Below are 19,280 nucleotides of genomic sequence, written 5' to 3'. Positions count from 1 at the left end.
TTTTCTGGCCAAGTTATGTCACAGGTTTAGGACAGAACAGATTTTACTGTTACAAATGTAATTCCATATTTAATAGGTAGTATTTATTCAGCCATCAGCTCTATAGATTATTGCTGTTATAAATACCTTTTGCTTAGGAGAATAAGTATAATGTCAATCATATGCAAGATTCTAGAGGGCACCTAGGGAATGGACAATACGAAATGTCATTTCCACTCCCTGAAAGTAGTTAGAAATTATGATAGAATACCTATTCAAGGACAAATGTAAGCATTATCAACTGGAGGAAAGGAGACATGAGTTCTGAGTACAGAAAGAATGCCCAGCTTTTAACATAATGACAGCTGACATTTATGGAGCATTTACCACAGGAGATGAGCTAAGACCTTCATATGTATTATAGCATGCCATTCTTACAACAATCCTAGGAATTAGATAGTATGCTTTTTCCCATTTTAAACAAAAGGAACTGAGGAGGATGAGAGAGTAAATAACCTGTCCCAAATCACCCAAGTAGCATATGAAGTTCTGCAAGGAACTCTCTTTCTGAGCAAGGCAGAGCCTTTTGCAAAGGGCAGAGTTGAATTAATGTTTCAAGAAATTAATTCAGTTCTAATCCTTGCAAGTGCATGCTGGATTAATCTTGTTTTACATTTCAGAAATGGCATGGAAGAAGAAATTTTTAAACAACCGTTGATTTGAAAAATATATCTGGGTTTTCAAGAAGTCTATGCACGATTTTCATGCCAAAGATTGTTTTAAAACAAAACTGAATGATGATTGGGCCATGTTTTGCAAAGGATGCAAAGCTAACAATATGCAACTAAGGGAAAAGATTAATTTCTGTCTTTATGATGGACATGTCAGTACCAATCCTTGCAAATGGGTCCTGGATTAATCTTATTTTACATTTCAGAAATGGCATGGAAAAGGAAGCACAGAATGATAAATCTGAGTTTGCAGATGATGTTAACATTTTTCAGAGAGAAATGCTCAGCAACCACAGACCAAGCTCATAAACCATGAAGCAGAGGTTCAATAGTGGCAGATGACTTGCACTGTGGGCCAGTAAGTGATGCCATTAAAGAAAACAAAGCCAGATACTCCTAACAAATAACAAGCACTAAGCTATTAGTTTAATCAGGTATGGGATTTGGGGAGCTCTGATGGAGTATACTGATATGACAAAAAAGCCAAGAAAATACTGTGCATCTCTAGCAAGGGTTTGAAAAACAATCCCACAGGCATAATTATTTCATATTTATTTTATAAAATGCCCCTGTTCCCATTTTCAGGTATTAATTCATTTTTTTTTAAATTGAGGTCATTGTAGATTCACATGCTGCTATAAGAAATAGTAGAGATCCCTTGTATAGTTTGCCCAGTTTCTTCCAGTGGTGACATTCTGTAAAACTAAAGTACCTCTGCTGATATTTACAAATAAAATATAGTTTTTGACTCCATGTGAAATACATTATGCAGTTCAGGTAAATATACATCAAGAGAGGCACAGGGACCTAGAGATGGATTCAATCAGAGGAGGCAAAATTACAGAAACAGAGGGGCTGTAGCAAATAAATCAACTAAAAATCTAGGTCTCTTCAGTCTGCCAAGATAAAGTCAGGGATGGATTTTTAAAATGACTTTCAAAATACATTAATTATATAGAGGGTATTTAGACCAGCTATATAATTCATTTCAAATTCTAGAATATTAGAACTTTGGGGACTTACCATTTAAGCTGGATGGTAAATAGCACAGTGATGAAGAGTTTAGGCTATGGAGTCAGAGTGGGGAAAGCCCCACTGCCACTTCCCCATTTTCCACCCAACCACCCTGTACTCAGCAGCTTTGGGCCCTTCAGCCAGTGTATTAGTTTGCTTTCATGCTGCTGATAAAGACATACCCAAGACTGGGCAATTTGTAAAAGAAAGAGGTTTATTGGACTCCCAGCTCCACGTGGGTGGGGAAGTCTACCATTAACGGCAGAAGGTGAAAGCCTTGTCTCACGTGGTGGCGGACAAGAGAATAGAGCTTGTGCAGGGAAACTCCCCTTTTGAAAACCATCAGACCTCACACGACATTCACTGTCATGAGAACAGCATGGGAAAGATCTGCCCCCATGATTCGATTACCTCCCACCGGGTCCCTCCCACAACACGTGGGAATTCAAATTTGGGTGGGGACACAGCCAAACCATATCACCAGTTACATCTCCAGGTTGATTTCCTCATCTTTAATCTGGGGGTGATAATGAAAACTATATCATAGAGTTCTTGTGAAGAATAAGAAAATCCATCCACTAATGCCCAGTCCATCCACTAATGCCTGATACAAGTAAAGAGGTCATTGTTACCTAATGTTGATGTTATTCACTTAAGAGCTTTTAAAGCAAAGGTTTCTGAGCCTCAGCACTATTGACCATTCAGCACTATTGGACCAGATAATTCTTTGATGGGGGAGGGGGTGGTCCTGTGCATTTCAGGATGTGTATTTCAGAATTTTCCTGGCCTCTACTCACCAGAGGCCAGGAAAGTCCACCCCATCATGGTAACCAGTTATGTCTCCAGATACTGCCAAATGTCCTCAAGGGGGGCAAAAAATAGACCCCAACTGAAAAACCTCTATTTTAAGGGAACCAACTTACAACAAATAAATGAAGTGCTACTTTCCATAATAGTAGCCATTTTTTAAGTTAAAGCATTAGGTGGTACATCCTGAATATATATAAAGGCTCTAGAAGGCTTTAGAAGCCTCAGTGTGTCTCATACACACACACACACACACACACACACACACACACCATAATAAATTAAGTTTATAAAAGATATTTGGAAATTCTGTGTACTCCTGAGGTTGAATGAAGATCTTACTGACTTTCAAAGACTATCTGGGGTTGCCACCACATAGACTGAAATATCAAGTTTTATGAATAACCAGATGTTCCTAGTAGGATACCTGAAATGCTTTCCTATTCTAGAAATCTATTTCTAAATTGCACCTGCAGCAGGAACATATTTCATGTCACCCCTGGAATGGCACCGTATTCTATAAAGTATTACCGAACCTCCTTGCACTTCAGAATCACCAAGGGAGTTTTTCAAATGTGGGGATTCTTAGGTGTCATCTTTATATTTTAATTTTTTATTTTAAGGTAGGGATCTCAGACCGCTGTAAGTTTAATACGCATTTCCAATTAATTGAAAACTCTGGTCAAGTAGACAGTGTCTGGAAATATGAGCAAAAAAGTCAGGTTCTGGTTGACTCTGACCTACGTCAACTTCAACTTTGGAAGAGACCTATAGATTATGCAGAATTCTGCATGAGAATAATTATAGACTCCAAATAGACATACTACATTAGCGTCTTACCCAAATTGAAAGTTCAATTTGAAGATCAAGATTTTAGAAAAATATGATAAAGTACTGCTATGGAATTATTATTTTTAGTAACAGGTGTGCAGTTATCTCTGGTGACAGTTTTTGCTAAAACTCCAAACCATCAATCATCCTTGGTCAGACAGAACAAAGGTTACTATGCTGAGTCATGTGCAACATGAACAGTCCTTCTCCACACTCTAAAATCACAAGCAGTGGAAAAGACAAACCTCATTCCATTTTCCATTCAACCACATCAGAATAGGTGCTTACTAATTCCATGCTGGAAATATCTGCTTCAGCTGTAAGAAGATATTGATAGAGTTAAAGGTATTTTGAGCCTATTGTGTGGGTTTCTGCCTTAGTCCTGGCTGCTATAACAAATTACCATAGACTGAGTGGCTTATTAACAGAAACTTATCTCTCACAGTTCTGGAGGCTGGAAGTTCAAGATCAGGTGCCAGCCTGGTCAACTTCTAAGGGTTCTCTTCCAGCTTTCAGAGGGCTGACTTCTTAGAGTCTCACATGGAGGAAAGAAGGCAAGCTAGCTTTCTGGACTCTTATAAGGGCACTAATCTCATGGCCTAATCACCTGCCCAAGGTCCCACCTCCAAACTTCAACATATATTTTAATAAGTTGTTGGGGAAACACAAAGATTCGGTCTATAACAGCTTCTGTCTCACGGGTTGTGGTTTGCAACCTACAAGTAGGGTGACCAACTGTCTTGGAATACCTGGGAGTGAAGATTTCTTAGCATGTGGGATATTTAGTGCTAAAAATAGGACAATCCTATGCAAACCAAGCCAGTTGGTTACCCTTTTTATGACCCTAAGCTGCCTTGCAGCCAATTTCCTCTCCATCATTTTTCCCTAAGGGCCTTCTATTCCTCAAATCTGTCTGTATCCCCATCCCACTCACTCCCAACCTGTGGACTTTCTCCTCCTGAGATAAGTAAGCAGACGGAGCCAACTGGCCGCAGACCCTGAGTTACAAGTCTCGTGTGATCTGTGAGCCTTTCCCATTGGCAAAATTGAGGTAGAGCAGAGTCAGACAGAACTTGACATTCTCTCCCAATTCAAGACACTGTCCGCTTGAATAGTGTGGTTCTATTACTTAGGGGGATTTATGAAACACACAGATTCCAGGACTTTCATCCTAGACTGTCTAGAGAGGATGCCAGAGAATCTCCACATTGGAAAAGCTTCCTGGTACTTATGAACGATAAGAAGGTTCTGGAACAGTATCTAGAATACAGTGTCCCCAGGGTACCATGAAATGTCTTCTTGCTGCATATGCAGTTTACAACTGGATGTATAGGACAGGGGGACCTGTCAAGTCTCTTACTAGGTGGAACTGATCTTGGCAACCCATAAACCCAAGTTAAAATCAGTCAAGTCCATAGTGAATTTGAAACCTACTAGGTGACATGAATTTATACTTATGAATGTTTGCTATTTATGGTTAAGTGGCAGCATATTATATCCAGTTATTCTTATGAAAATCACTTGTTCATATCACATGTTCAAATCCATGTTCAAAATCACAGATTTTGTCCATGTTATTGACATTGAAAATTACTAATTGAATTTTTACAACAATTATGATTGAATATTCATATACATGTAAGGCTCAGAGAGAATGCTAGATGTTAAGAAAGAGAAGACTGTTTTTAAGTTACTATAATATTTTATGGACTTATGGCCATCTGTGTTCATCTTACACAACCACCCTCTCACAAGTTTTAAGGTGTCCAAAGATCACTCTAGAAATCCATCCCTGAGTTAAGAACCATGGATCTGAACATAAATGTCTTCCCTGAGTGACTCATGGATTAGAAAATGCATGGTCTTCCTGTAAGAGTGCATCTTAGAACCCAGTGAGACCAAACCATCCCATAATTTAAGTCACAAAGGCATCTTACAAATGGCTGTCACTTTGGCAATATCCCTGCCAAATGAAGAGACTCCTTTGGTCCCTGGAAACATCAGTTTTCTAGATGTCCCTACAGTCTAGTTTTCTAGAATCTCTAGGGAGGGCTCTGAGACATTTCAGATTCATCTACATTTCGGAAAATCCAGCGTACAACCCACAAGCCTCCTCTCTAAAGAGACTTCTGCACATCTCTGCCATTTGATATTTAACATGGAATGTATTGCTAATTCCTCTGTGTGAGCAATCCCTACATAAACCCTGTATTTATTTTCATTTTATAACAAGTAGTAATAAGCTTGTGCAAAATCTTGCCCATGCTGATGAGAAAATCTAAAACTATTCTTAACTGTTGGGAAGACACATAAAAGTCACGATGAAAAGAAAAAATATATCCACATCCAACATGCAACAAATATTTTACTGAACACTTTGTCAGAAACTTGTATAGTTAATCCAAATCACCAAATAACTCAACGGTTAACTTGTACTTGGTTTGAGACTTCTTTATGTGTTTTGTATTAAATATGTTGTTTGTTTGCAGGGAGTGGAATATGGTGTTGAGGGAAGAAAAGGGATGTTGTCTAAATAATCTGACTTAAATTGCTAATTGGCCTGATGTTGGCTCCTGTTCAATTTTATTTGCCACTCATCCAAACGCAATGGCCAACAGAGCAGGAGAGCTCACTGGGCAACAAAGACAGCCAACTGGCCACCTGCATCCATAGGGAAACAAGGTACCACTCACCAGCAATGCTCTGCTAGGCTTCAGTATCTTACGATGAATAGTAGTACTTCACAAGTCAGTTTAAGGATTTAATATAATACACAAAAAGTGTTTAGAACAGTGCCAGGATCATAGAATGTTTTAAACAATCATAGTAGCTACTACTAGTAGCTATTATATACTACCATTATAATAGCTACTATTACTAGTAGCTATTATATGCTAGTAGCTATTATATGCTACACATTCCAACACCAGACAGTATTGATTGGCCTGCTTAGACTATGTGGCTCTGTTTTCTTTCTTTTTTTTTTTTTCTTTAAAAAACTTTTAAATTGTTTGTTTATTTTTAATTTGTTTAGGCATATAGTAGGTGTATATATTTATGGGGTCTGCTTTCAACAGGAGTATCTAAAATGTACTATTGCTAATGGTACTGAAACAGATTACCTTTGTAAATCTTTGCCTTCAACTCCTAGAGATTAAGGACCTCTCATGAAGAAAGCTCCCTTAGCCTATTTCTACCATTCATCTGGAAACCAGTCTGCAAACTTGTGACCTCTTCCTGTTAGAAAACATAAGCTATGCTCTCACTTACATAAATTAGTGTTTCTTTCCTCTCCAAATATTCCTGACAACATTAATTTGCCTCTGTTGGCTAGCCAATCTACCATCCCCGGAATTAAAGCCAGAGACTAACAGAAAATCAAGACTCAATTTGGGACTTTTTGACAAGGAAATTAATGGAAAAAAAAAAAAGGAAACCAAACAAGACAATACAGAATCAGAACGAGCTATCAGTAGAGCACTCACCCCCACTTTCCCTGCCTGCATGGATCATCTTACAAGCAGTTAACAGGAAAGGAAGTAGCAGTATGGAAACTTCCCCATCCACAACACATCAAAAAGAAGAATTTCAAGACAGCACAGGTTATCTAGGTCCAGTAATATAAAATAAGCATAGCACTCATGTGTCCCAGGAGACCAAATGGGAAAATGAAGACTAGAAGTTGCGATGGGTACTTTCACCTTACACAAATGACACCCATTTGTGTGTGACTCTCGGTCCTATCTAGACAGTTCTGTTATAGCAAATCCCAGTCCTTCCTGCTCCCCCTCAGCTCCTCCTGGGCAACTCAGAAGCACCTCTTGGGCTTTCATGTTGCCCCAGGCACTGTTTTCCCTCAGGGGCTCAGGCTGAGTGTGAACCAGCAAGAGACTGAACTACCTTGAGAGTACAATTTGGGACAACCCCGAGCCCTGTATCTTACCTGCAGAATCTGTCCCGTCAGCAAGCACACTCTGGGTCGATGCTGGCACTGGGTCCTTGACTCCATGCACCTGAGCAGCTTCATCCTGGTTTGTTAAAAATGCAGAGCACAGATCAGATTCGAGGGCTTGGAGCTTCAGCAAGGAATTCTGCCAGCAAAAGCAGAACATGAGGCCAGCTAAGTAGATGCCTAACACACAACAGTGTGTCCGCAGCTCCCGCAAGCACCTTCCTCCGCTGCCTGGCAGGAAGAGGGTGGTGGCAACAGCTGCTTCAGGGAGAGAACTGCTTGTGCCAGAATCATACACGTATCGTTCCACATGCAGGCTCAGTTTCTGCCTCATTTAAATCCTAACGTATATGGATTATCTGTGACACATGGGACTGGTGATTTCATCAGCAAGAGATGCTGCATCTGGAGAACCAATCTGAGAAAATATCTGCTTCCCAGGTGCTTGAGGTTTTACGCTTTGCAAGTGTTTCATTCATTGTGCTGACATCAGGAAGCAGAAGACATTAAGTCCCTCCCTGGCTACCATTCATAAAAGCCATCATCCCTCCAAAGCAAAGACAGCAGCAAACCGCAGTGCACAAAGAGTTACTGCTGCAGAGGCTGCTGGGCATCTGGGAGGGGCTTTGAGGCTCCCTAATCCACATCTGTATACAGGGATGTGTGCGTGTATGTGTGTGTGTGTGTGTGTGTGTGTCTGTGTGTGTCTTCTAAAGTTACTTCTCTCACATGAGGACAGGTTGAGGGAAAGGGTGGAGGGAGATGACCTTGGTCATTTAGCATAACCCAGCCACTAAGGAAGAAGCAATTCATCTTTAATAGCCCTCAGCATAACCTCCCACCCACACTCTTCATTTCTCATTGAAAATTTCTCCCATGATTCTTAATAAGAACAAAGTCATACAGATTGACGCATGCATCCTGCCGTGATGCAGATGCCAGTAAGTTAATTCCCCCAATCAGGTGAAAGTGAGTCAGCCTGAGTCCCCGGCCCGGCTCGCTCCCTCTCCACAAGAATGTTCTACAGGTCTCAGCTGCTCTCCTACCCTCCCAGCTACAGAAGGGGTGGGCACTGGGAGCAGAGTCACTGGTCCTTTCCCTGCTAGGACCCTCCAATACACACAGGCACACACACACTTACTCATACCCTACCCTCTACATATCCTTTCCCCCACACAGTGTCACACCCAGTCCACAGCCCCACCCCTGCCATATACACACCCTCACCCCCTACTCCACACACACATGTATGTACACCCTCCACCCCTAGTGCTCACCTCCATCCTACACGCACTCTTAAACCTACCCCTCACCTCCTCCACACAGATGCTCATACCAAACCCCCATACTCTCATCCCTACTCCCCACACCTACAAACACCCCACCTTCCACACACATACACCCTTACCCCATACATACCTCATATCCTCACATCCACCCCCCGAAACCTCCCAGCCTACTTCACACATAACCCATGCACACCCACCCCACACACACCCACATCCAACTCCCATGCCTTCACACACTATTCCACACACACACACCCCTGCTCCATATGTACCTTCACACCTTTCCTCACATAAACATCTTCCCAACATCTCTCACACCCTAACTCCTCCCTTCCATGCAAAACCGAGTCCCATGCACAACCCTTGATGCATTCTGCTGATGTATGAACCTACAGTAGTGTTTTACAAGCTGCCCACCAAGGGATGTCTAAAATCTGTTGTCTCTTCACCATTGTGAAAGCAGCAAGTGCCTAGGTGGGCTCAGGATCACACCTCTGCCATGCCCGGAGATGGGGTGGGATCTGGCACAAACCTCCTAAGAGCTCAGGTGCTGCTGCCTGGGAGCCCATGTGAAGCACCTGTGTGGGACTCAGCCATTTTTTTTTTTTGGCTTCCTCTTCCATTCTGGGATGTTTTCCCAGCAGCTGAGTGTGGAAGTAAGAACCGAGGTTGTTGACAGGAGCTGCAGAAGGAGCAGGGACACCAAGTTTCTGGGAGGATTTAGTATTTAGTAAACAAGCAGCTGGAAGGCAAACAGAAAGATTCCAGGCAAGTTTCCTACTGGAGGACACTGGAAATCAGTGACCTCTCAAAAAGAGCAAAACTACCCTGAAGATTAACAAATAATGCCATGGGAACGTAACACAGTGCAGCCACTATGCAAAACAGAATGATGGGCTCCCAAAATGTTAAAAATAGAATTACCATATAATCCAGCAATTTCATTGCTGCATATCTAGCCAAAACAATTGGAAGCAGGGACTTGAATAGATATTCATGCACCCATACTCATGGCTGCATTACTCACAATGACCAAGAGGTATGTTTTGGATAAAATAGTGTCTCTACAAAATTTATATGTTGAAGCCCTAACCCCCAATGATACTGTATTTGGAGACAACCCCTTTAAAGAGGCAATTAGGGTTAGATGAGGAAGTGATACCAGGGAGACAGACAGAAAGAAAGCCATGTGAAGATGAAACGAGAAGGCAGCTGTCTGCAACACAAGGAAAGAGGCTCTGCTGGCAGAAATCGACCCTGCTGGCACCTTGATCTGGGACTTCTAGTCTCCAGAACTGTGAAAAGATACATTTATGTTGTTTAAGCTTCCAAGTCTGTGGTATTTGTTAGGGAAGACCTAACAGATTAACACAAGGTGGACGCAGCCTAAGTGTCCATGAGCGGGTGAATGGATAAACCAAAGGTGGTTATGCACATACAATGGAACATTGTCCAACACTCAAAACGAAGGACTTCTGACACAGGCTACATGCCACAACATGTATAAACTTTGAGGACATTATGCTAAGTGAAATAAGCCAGTCACAAAAGGATAAATACGGTATACTTCCACTTGCATAAGATATTTAGAGTAGTAAAATTCATCGAAGCTGGGAGCAGTGGCCTAAGCCAGTAAATCCCAGCACTTTGGGAGGCTGAGGTAGGCGGATCACTTGAGGCCAGGAGGTCGAGACCAGGCTGGCCAACATGTGGAAACCTCGTCTATACTAAAAATATAAACATTAGCTGGGCATGGTGGCATACGCCTGTAATTTCAGCTGCTCAGGACACTGAGGCACGAGAATCGCTCGAACCCGGGAGGTGGGGTTCATCTTCATATTTATATATATATATTTATATATATGAAGATAAAAAAAGTTCTGGAGATGGATGGTAGTGATGGTTGCCCAATAGTGTGACTGTACTTAATGCCACTGAACTACACACTTAAAAATGGTTAAATGGTGGCCAGGCACAGTGGCTCATGCCTGTAATCCCAGCACTTTGGGAGGCCGAGGTGGTGGATTGCCTGAGGTCAGGAGTTTGAGACCAGCCTGATCAACATGGTGAAACCCTGTCTCTATGAAAAAATAACAAAATTAACTGGGTGTGGTGGCACGCACCTGTAATCCCAGCTACTTAGGAGGCTGAGACAGGAGAATTGCTTGAACCCAGGAGGCGGAAGATGCAGTGAGCCAAGATCGCACCATTGCACTCAGTCTGAACGACAGAGCTAGACTCCATCTCAAAAAAAAAAAAAAAAAAGAAAAGAAAAGAACAAAAGGTCGAGCATGGTGGCTCACACCTGTAATCCCAGCACTTTGGGAGGCAGAGGCAGGAGGATCACTTGAGGTCAGGAGTTCGAGACCAGCCTGACCAATATGGTGAAATTCTGTCTCTACTAAAAATACAAAAATTAGCCGGGCATGGTGGGGGCACCTGTAGTCCCAGCTACTCGGGAGTCTGAGATAGGACAATTGCTTGAACCCAGGAGCCAGAGGTCGCAGTGAGCCGAGATCATGCCGCTGCACTCCAGCCTGGGTGACAGAGTGAAACTCTGTCTCAAAAAAAAAGTTAAATGATAAATTTTAGGTTAGATGTATTTTAACAATTTTTAAAAGTGAATGAAAGGAAAGTAAAAAGAAAGACTGGTATTCTTTCTTTCTTTAACTTTACCTTTCATTCTTTTTTTAAATTCTAGAACCAGCTGCCTGTCTCAAATTTATAAGTGCTCTTGTAGATTCTGCAAAGCAGAAGAGGGCATAGACTTCAGGTTCCCACAGAATGAGAGAGAATGTCAGCTTTGCTACATACCATGTGTCTGACTTTGGCCAAGCATCCTAATTATTCTGGGCCTTAATGTCCTCTCCAAAAAAGGGGCAGGGTAGCAGCAACAATAGTACCTGCTCTAAGGGATGCTCTCAGAATTACACAAGGGAAATCATGGAAAGCTGGAAAGCACTTTGCAGAGCACCAGCATGTGGCAAACACTCAAGGACCGGATTCTGTGTTTAGTATGACTATCTCCAAACCCCAAAGGCTGCCGGACAGAGCTCTGGCCATGTGGCAAGGCTGTACTCCACACCGACACTGAGGCCTTGACTCATCACTTTACCCCCCAGGGTCTTATTTCTGCACCTGCCTAGCAAGGTCCTTAGGCTACATGACTTCTAAGTCCCCTTACAACTTGAAAGGAGAGAAAAGCAAACAGGCACATGGACTGGAGATGGATGCACAGAATCTGGCATGGAGTGGGTGCTTAGACACTGTATTTGGAACGGAACCAAATGTCCAGACAACACAAATAGGTTTCAAAGAATTTCACTGCACAGGAGTTCACATTCAGAGATCCCTGGTCTCCCATAGGAAGAGAGGTTTAATGCCATGACCCAGTTATGGCTAGAAGTATCCACTGGTGGCTGGGCACAGTGACTAACCCCTGTAATCCCAGTACTTTGGGAGGCCAAGGTGGGTGGATCATTTGAGGTCAGGAGTTCAAGACCAACCTAGCCAACATGGTGAAACCCTGTCTCTACTAAAAATATAAAACCTTAGCCAGGCATGGTGGCACACTCCTGTAATCCCAGCTACTTGGGTGGCTGCAGCACGAGAATTGCTTGAACGCAGGAGGTGGAGGGTGCAGTGAGCCAAGATCATGCCATTGCAATCCAGACTGGGCAACAGGGGGGAAAAAAAACAGCAGCATCCATCGGTTGTTCTCATCCATCTTCCTCTTTCACTTTCTCCCTCACTGTACTCACACTAAGCAAGACTCTGAGTGTCAAAGGAGATCTAGTCGTATGGCTGATTTATTCCTTCTTTAGCTATATGATAGGACTAAGCTTAGAGTAATGGGGAAGAAATTAAGTGGCAAATGGAAGAGGAGACAAAAGATGAAGATCTGGAGAAACAAGCAGATCCCCAAGTAGAAGGGAAAACGAACTGTTGTAAATGGAGGACAAGAAGGCAAAGTGGAAGAAACTCTGCAGACCAGCTGTCCTCAGTAATATTCCTTCCCACCCTTCACTGACCCACTACCTGAGGACAGTCTGCCTTTTGGCACCATGGGCCACTCATAAGTCTTCCTGAACAGAGGGTGGGGACTTGGACACACTGTATGGGATGGGTCCATGAAGAGATAGTTGCTCTGAGGATCAAGGAACCCAGGACAAGGGGACAGGGAGATTTGTCGATGAGTAATCTACATTAGCAGTCCCAACCTTTTTAGCACCAGGGACTGGTTTTGCAGAAGACAATTTTTCCATGGACTTGGGAACGGGGATTGTTTTGGGATGAAACTGGTCCACCTCAGATCATGAGGTATTAGATCCTCATAAGGAGTGTGCAACATAGATTCCGCGCATGCATAGTTCACAATAGGGTGCATACTCCTGAGAATCTAATGCCACTGCTGATCTGACAGGAGGTGAAGCTCAGGCAGTAAAGCTCACTGTCCACTGCTCATCTTCTCTGGCTGTGCAGCCCAGTTCCTAACAGGCTACAGGCCGGTACTGGTCCATGGCTCCGGGGTTGGAGACCCCTGATCTACACCACTGTCACATACATGTCCTTCCAGTGGATGGGTGATCTGTCCTACAACGTCTGTGCCCTGCAGAGCCACCCCAAGAAGGCTTCAGGACAGCTTGCAGTGCACGTACAGAGTTTGTGTCCACCTTGCAGGCATGATGCCACATATCCAGCTCCACATGGAAAGCCAGGCAGCTTTCCACGCAACAGCTGCACTAGGCTCTGCAGTATGAGGCTATTAGCAGCCCTTTCCTCGTGGGGCTTCCAGTCTAGCGGGGAGATCACTAATAAGCAAGTAAACAAATCAGTCATGACAGTTATTATTGTCATAGGGCTATGGAGGAAAGAAAAGAAACAGCAAGCCCAGGGAGTGAGTGACTAACCACGCATTTCACTTCTATCATGCCTGACTTAGTAACCTTTAATGTAGGAACATGCTTTTCCCTCTACGGAAAGATGCAGGACCCTTCATTCTGGGTCCTAATAAACCCCTACAGTCCTAGTGCCACCTCAACCCAGCCATCTCTGATAGGACTTCCACTCCCCTGGCTCCCCTGGCTCCCCAAGCGCATCACTCAGGGCCAGCCTGCTAGTACTTTTCCTGGTTTATATCCAAAGTCTCCTCATACAAATGTCTAGAATCTGCAAGAAAGTTGAGTAAGGGCTAACAGGCCCAGTAAAGAACAATGACCACCTCTGCTGCTCCAACTATCCTATCTGGTTAAGAAAGAAGCCAGAGAGAAGTCTGTGAAACGTAGGTGTGGTTTTCTTTAAAAAGCTAATTTTTTCCGTTTACATAATGGAGAATATGCTACTTGTTTTAGAAAATACTCTACTCATTTTCTCTCCTCTACAATTACTCAGGTCCCACTTTAGTTGGGTTGAAATAGAGAACACCCACACAGGCTGGATGGTTAAATACTATTTTAGGGTGCCTTTGTCTGCAATTCACCAGTCCCAGAGCAGGCACCGCTTACATTTAGTTCGTATGAAAGGGTTTAGTCCTCCTCCCCATTCTTTTATCTATCCAAGAATTGCGTATAGATTCCCTATGATGATATAACGCAAATCAAGTTGGAAATCTGCTCAAAACTGGGGACATGACTGGGTCTCCAAATATCTCCATTCTTACCACTCTTCTTCCCTGAATTTCAATGTTTCTCGAATATATGCCCACCCACATTTCCTTTCCATCTGCTGATTCACCTGCTCTCTGCCCCCTCCTCCCCAGACCCTACTCAGCTCTGGTTGTTTCACAGCCAAAATCCCATCAAATTATTGAGCCAGTTCTGATTATCTTATCTCAGCAGGGGGCCCCTAATGTCTCTTTTGGCATCTCATTTATTTCCTTCACAAGGCTCGCCATAATTTGTAATTTTGTGTATTGTTTATTGGCTCTTTTCAGCTCCATAAGAACTAGCACTGTGCCTCCATTGTTTACTGCTGCATCCTAGCACAATGTGTAGAAAAGAGCCAATCAATAAAAAGACTGCCATTGTATCTCAGTTTTGTTTTTCTGGGTCCTTTAGCCAGTGTTTGCAGGGAGGGGCGGAGATCTCTGAGTATCCAATACTGAGCCCTCCTACTACCCTGGTTTAGAAACCTTAAAGTGCTTAAAAATCACAGGGGAGTTTACGAAAGACGTGCGCTCCCAGGACATGCCCATTCTAGAGATTCTGGTTCAGTAGGTCTGAGGCAGGGTCTTTCAACACAAGAAGTCCAAGGTCCCTATTCCCTGGGGCCTTGACACACTATAAATGTCTCAGTTGCCCACTTAGTTCTACTTGCCCCAGGGCCAAAAGCTTTTCTCTGAGTCCCAGCCCTCTGACTACCTCATTGCCTTTTTATCTTTCGGTTGGTTCCCTTGAGAGCTGCTCCCACCCCCACCAGGATGTATAAGGTGTGAAGTGCTCAGAAGCAAGAAGGTATTGCTTCCTGAACTTCTTGATGTTCTTGCCAACAAAGTGGGACTTCTCCCAATGTCGACCATTACAAGACAAAGCCAAATTTATCCCTCCCCTAAAGTAAACACATTGGACTTTTGGCGAATCCCTCTGGGGACAGCGTCACTCGTGTCTGAGCATGGTTTGCAGCACAGCACACCTCAGCTTAGCCCGGCCCAGCTTCCCTTTGTTCAGGAGCTCAGCCCTCACTCCCCGGCACCTCCCAAAGGAGAAATTCAATGTAGGAGAACAAGCTATTCACCTTAAGGAGCCTTCTGTTGACAAGAAGATCCAGGTCTTATTCGGCTCCTATCAGCAATTCTTTTTAAACAAGGACAACCTAGCCACAATACACAATAATAAAACCCACATTTCCCTTAAGCTAAGTGACTTCAACCTGGAAAGGGGGAATCCTATACTTGATTTCACCTGATTGTGATATCCTTGTTATGTTCACTTTATTCAATGAATAATAAGAACAAGATGTTTGGGAGAGAATAATACCATTTTATAAACTCCCACTTTAAAGCAGAACTCTGAGCTTTTCTAGATAGTAAGACTGATTTTTCTGAAAATACAATGTGTCTCACTTACAACTCATGGAATGAACTTCAATAGTTTCTCAATGGAATTACTAGTACTTTAACTATCCAAAAGCACAGGTCTTAAGATGGAAAAGCCTCTAACTAGTCATTTTTCCCAGAACATTAATTAAATCCCAAGGGCTAAAGTCCAAAGCTAGTCTGGGTTGTAACCCATATGGTTGCTTCTTTGTGGCTTTGTTTCCATTTATTTTAGCCCTGAAAAATATTCGCCTTCAAAACTAAACTTAGTAAGATGAGAGCACAGGAGATGGCCCACTGGGCCCTTAATCAGGCTCATTCTGTGTCACAGGGCAAACCACCAAATGATGCTGGCTCATGGGCCCTGTACTTTTTCTGATAACACTACCTTAACTCCTTCAATTTCTAAAATTCAATGAATATTAGAAATCAGTAAGTGTTCACTGAAAATCATAAAATCACATGCCATATGAAATAACGTATATCTATGCCTTTAAAAATGGCAGGTCACATTGGAAAGCATGGCCATTTCCTCAAATACTAATTTTTAAGTTATATATTTTTAAATTTTGAATTGACACATAGTAATTACACATATTTATAGGGCACATGGTGAGTTTTGATACATATATAGTGATCAAATCACAATAATGAGATTATTCACCACCTCAAATATGTATCATTTGCTTGTGTTGGGAACATTCACAATCTTCCTTCCTAGTTATTTGAAAACCTGTAGTAAATTATTGTTGATGAGAGTCACACTACAGTGCTGTAGAATACTAGAACTTATTCCTTTTATCTAGCTATGATTTTATATCCTTTAACCAATCCCTCCCTATTTCTCTCTCCCCCTTACCCATCCCAGCATCTAGTAACCACTATTCTACTCTCTACTTCTATGAGATAATTTTTTTTTTTTGAGACGGAGTCTTGCTCTGTCACAGAGGCTGGAGTGCAGTGGTGGGATCTTGGCTCACTGCAAGCTCCACCTCCCGGGTTCACACCATTCTCCTGCCTCAGCCTCCCAAGTAGCTGGGACTACAGACACCCACCACCATGTCTGGCTAATTTTTTTTTTTTTTTGTATTTTTAGTAGAGACGAGGCTTCACCGTGTTAGCCAGGATGGTCTTGATCTCCTGACCTCATGATCCACCCGCCTTGGCCTCCCAAGGTGCTGGGATTACAGGCGTGAGCCACCGCACCCAGCCAAGATCAACTTTTTTAGCATTCACACAGGAGCAAGAACATGCAGTGTTTATCTTTCTGTGACTGGCTTATTTCATTTAACATAATTTTCTCCAGGATCACCCATATTGCTGTGAATGACAGTATTTCATTCTTTTTTCTGACTGGAAAATATTCCATTGTATATAAGTACCATATTTTCTTTATCCATTTCTCTGTTGATAGACACTTAGGTTTTCAAATCTAATATTTTGTAAGAAAATAAAAAAATTCAGCTCTTGTCTCTCTATAAACTTGAGTTTTATAATCTTCAGAAGGCCAAAAATGTCCTAAAAAAGACAATAGGTGCCAAGGCGAGGAAGGCCAGATGTCTGGACTTGATGTGTGTCCCTATAAACCTCTGGAAAGTGAGGACAACAAAGTCCATTCTTGTACTGCAGCTCTTGCACCTCACCCCTGTACCAGACCCAAAGCTGGGTACACATTTGCTTCTCAATAAATCCTCCTGAAAGAATGAATTACCCTTAGAAGAAAACGTCTCAAAGGACACAGTTCTCAGGAAAAATTTGGTCTTCAAATCAGCAGAAATATTTTCTAAAAGTTAGCAGGGGTAGGTGGAGCAGAATATATTTATGAAAGCTGTCAACTTTATATTTCACCAAGTAAGAGCACATGAGAAAGAAAACAAACAAATCCCCTCCCCATCATTTCTTCACAAAATGAAAATTTTAAGAACAATTTCTAAGTGAAAGGTTGTTCATAGACTTTATTTAAAAAAAACTCACTATATTCATTTATCTTATATTTATACTTTCACCAAAAAGCAATAAAAACTATAGCACAGGCTGGCCCCTATGAGCCACTGAACTGGATACAGTTCCTTCCAGCCTTCCATGAGAGAGTAGGAAATTAGTAGTATGAAGAGAAATACCTGAAAGAGTGAGCAACAAGAAAAAGGATCAAGATGTCATGCCAGAGAAAACAGGAGGAGCCAATGGGGCAAAGCTGCAGGGGACTTGGGGAGATGGGTAGGCTACCAGGCAAAAGGCAGCACAGGTGGGTCAACTAGGCAAGTCCTGCCTCAATGCCTCTGCTCAGTCCAACACCTCTGATGCTCTTCCGAGGCAGTTCCCAGACACGGAAAACTAGAGGCAGCTGCTGACATGGCTTCCACTTTTTCTGCCAACACCACACTAAGGATTCCCCTGAGGGTGAGGCCCACAGATCTGGTTTCCCTGGAGACAAGAAGGTAGGCTGAATAGTTGGATCTGAACAATGGGGCAGAATAAACCAGACCTGGAAGTAATTCAGAGCTTTTTTGCCATGCAGTTCATTCAACTGGGAATGAGAACTAGTGTTCACACAGTGACCATGTTGGCTACAGGATGTGCTCATTGACACTGATAACAAAAGTTGTCTAAAATTAAATGAATCATAGGATACTGTTCCAGCTGAGGAACAAACCTTGGTAGGGTAGACAGGTGACTCTACCTCAACTCAAAAAACCATACCAGAAAAACGTCAAGTGGCATCCTGCAGGGGTCCAGCAGAGAGGAAAATTACTTTGGAGTTCATGCTTCCAGAGACCAACATTATGCAGCCCAGCATCTAATTACTCATCTTCTGAGAACAGCACTCCTAGATCCTAAGTGGGAAATATGGCCCAAGTCTAACAAATCAGCTTATTCCAAATGCCATCATCACAGGGACTGATTCAGAAATGGGCACATGCCCCAAGCCAGATAAATGAGACTCAAATATGGGACTTTTTAGAACTAGGAAGGAGAGGCTGTTATTTCACTATGTGGTAGGCAGAATCCTAAAGGTAGCCATCAAGATTCCTATACCCTGATAACATAATCAAACACTAATCTAGGTACTTCTATGAAGAGATTTGCAAATGTAATTAAAGCTTTAACTCAGCTGACCAAAGATACAGATTACTTGGCTGAGCCTGGACCAATCAGGGGAGGCCTTTAAAATGCACAGCATTTCTTCCAGTTGGTAGCAAAAGACAACATCAGAGAAATTCAAAGCACAAGGATTTGCCACGCTGTTGTTGACTCCAAGATAAAGGGTGAGGAGGGGGAGTGTGACAGCCTCTAGAAGCTGAGAGCTGCCCTCAGGTGACACCCAGCAAGGAAGCAGGACACATAGTTGCACAACTACAAGGAACTAAATTCAGGCAACAATGTGCAGAAGCTGGGACGGAGGCTCTTCTCCAGATCCTCCAGATAAGAAACTACCCCAGCCAGTGCCTAGATTTCAATTTCATGAAACCTTAAGTAAAAAACCCAGTTGAGTCCACCCACATTTCTGACCTGCATAACTGTGAGCTAATAAATACATATTTGAAGCCACTAAGTTCTTGGTAATTTGTTACCCATTAATAGAAAACTAATATACACTGGAATTAGTGACTAAATAATTTGTCCCTAGAGAGGGGCTGACCTAA

At 42.6% G+C, this 19,280-nt stretch overlaps 1 protein-coding gene across 8 annotated transcripts in view; it reads right to left on the bottom strand.

Annotated features, from left to right (window-relative positions):
- Positions 1 to 19,280, bottom strand: part of FAM13C (family with sequence similarity 13 member C) — a 141,597-nt gene that overhangs the window by 29,441 nt on the left and 92,876 nt on the right. For all 8 annotated transcript variants that reach the window (XM_033208698.1, XM_033208697.1, XM_033208703.1 and 5 more), the window contains one exon: positions 7,306 to 7,390. In XM_033208698.1, coding sequence (XP_033064589.1) covers positions 7,306 to 7,390 — 85 coding nt within the window. The remainder of the gene's footprint in view (positions 1 to 7,305; positions 7,391 to 19,280) is intronic.

Source organism: Trachypithecus francoisi, unplaced genomic scaffold, assembly GCF_009764315.1.
Source record: "Trachypithecus francoisi isolate TF-2019V2 unplaced genomic scaffold, Tfra_2.0 Lachesis_group9, whole genome shotgun sequence".
Classification (NCBI taxonomy): domain Eukaryota; kingdom Metazoa; phylum Chordata; class Mammalia; order Primates; family Cercopithecidae; genus Trachypithecus; species Trachypithecus francoisi.
This window is presented reverse-complemented; position numbering and strand designations above follow the sequence as displayed.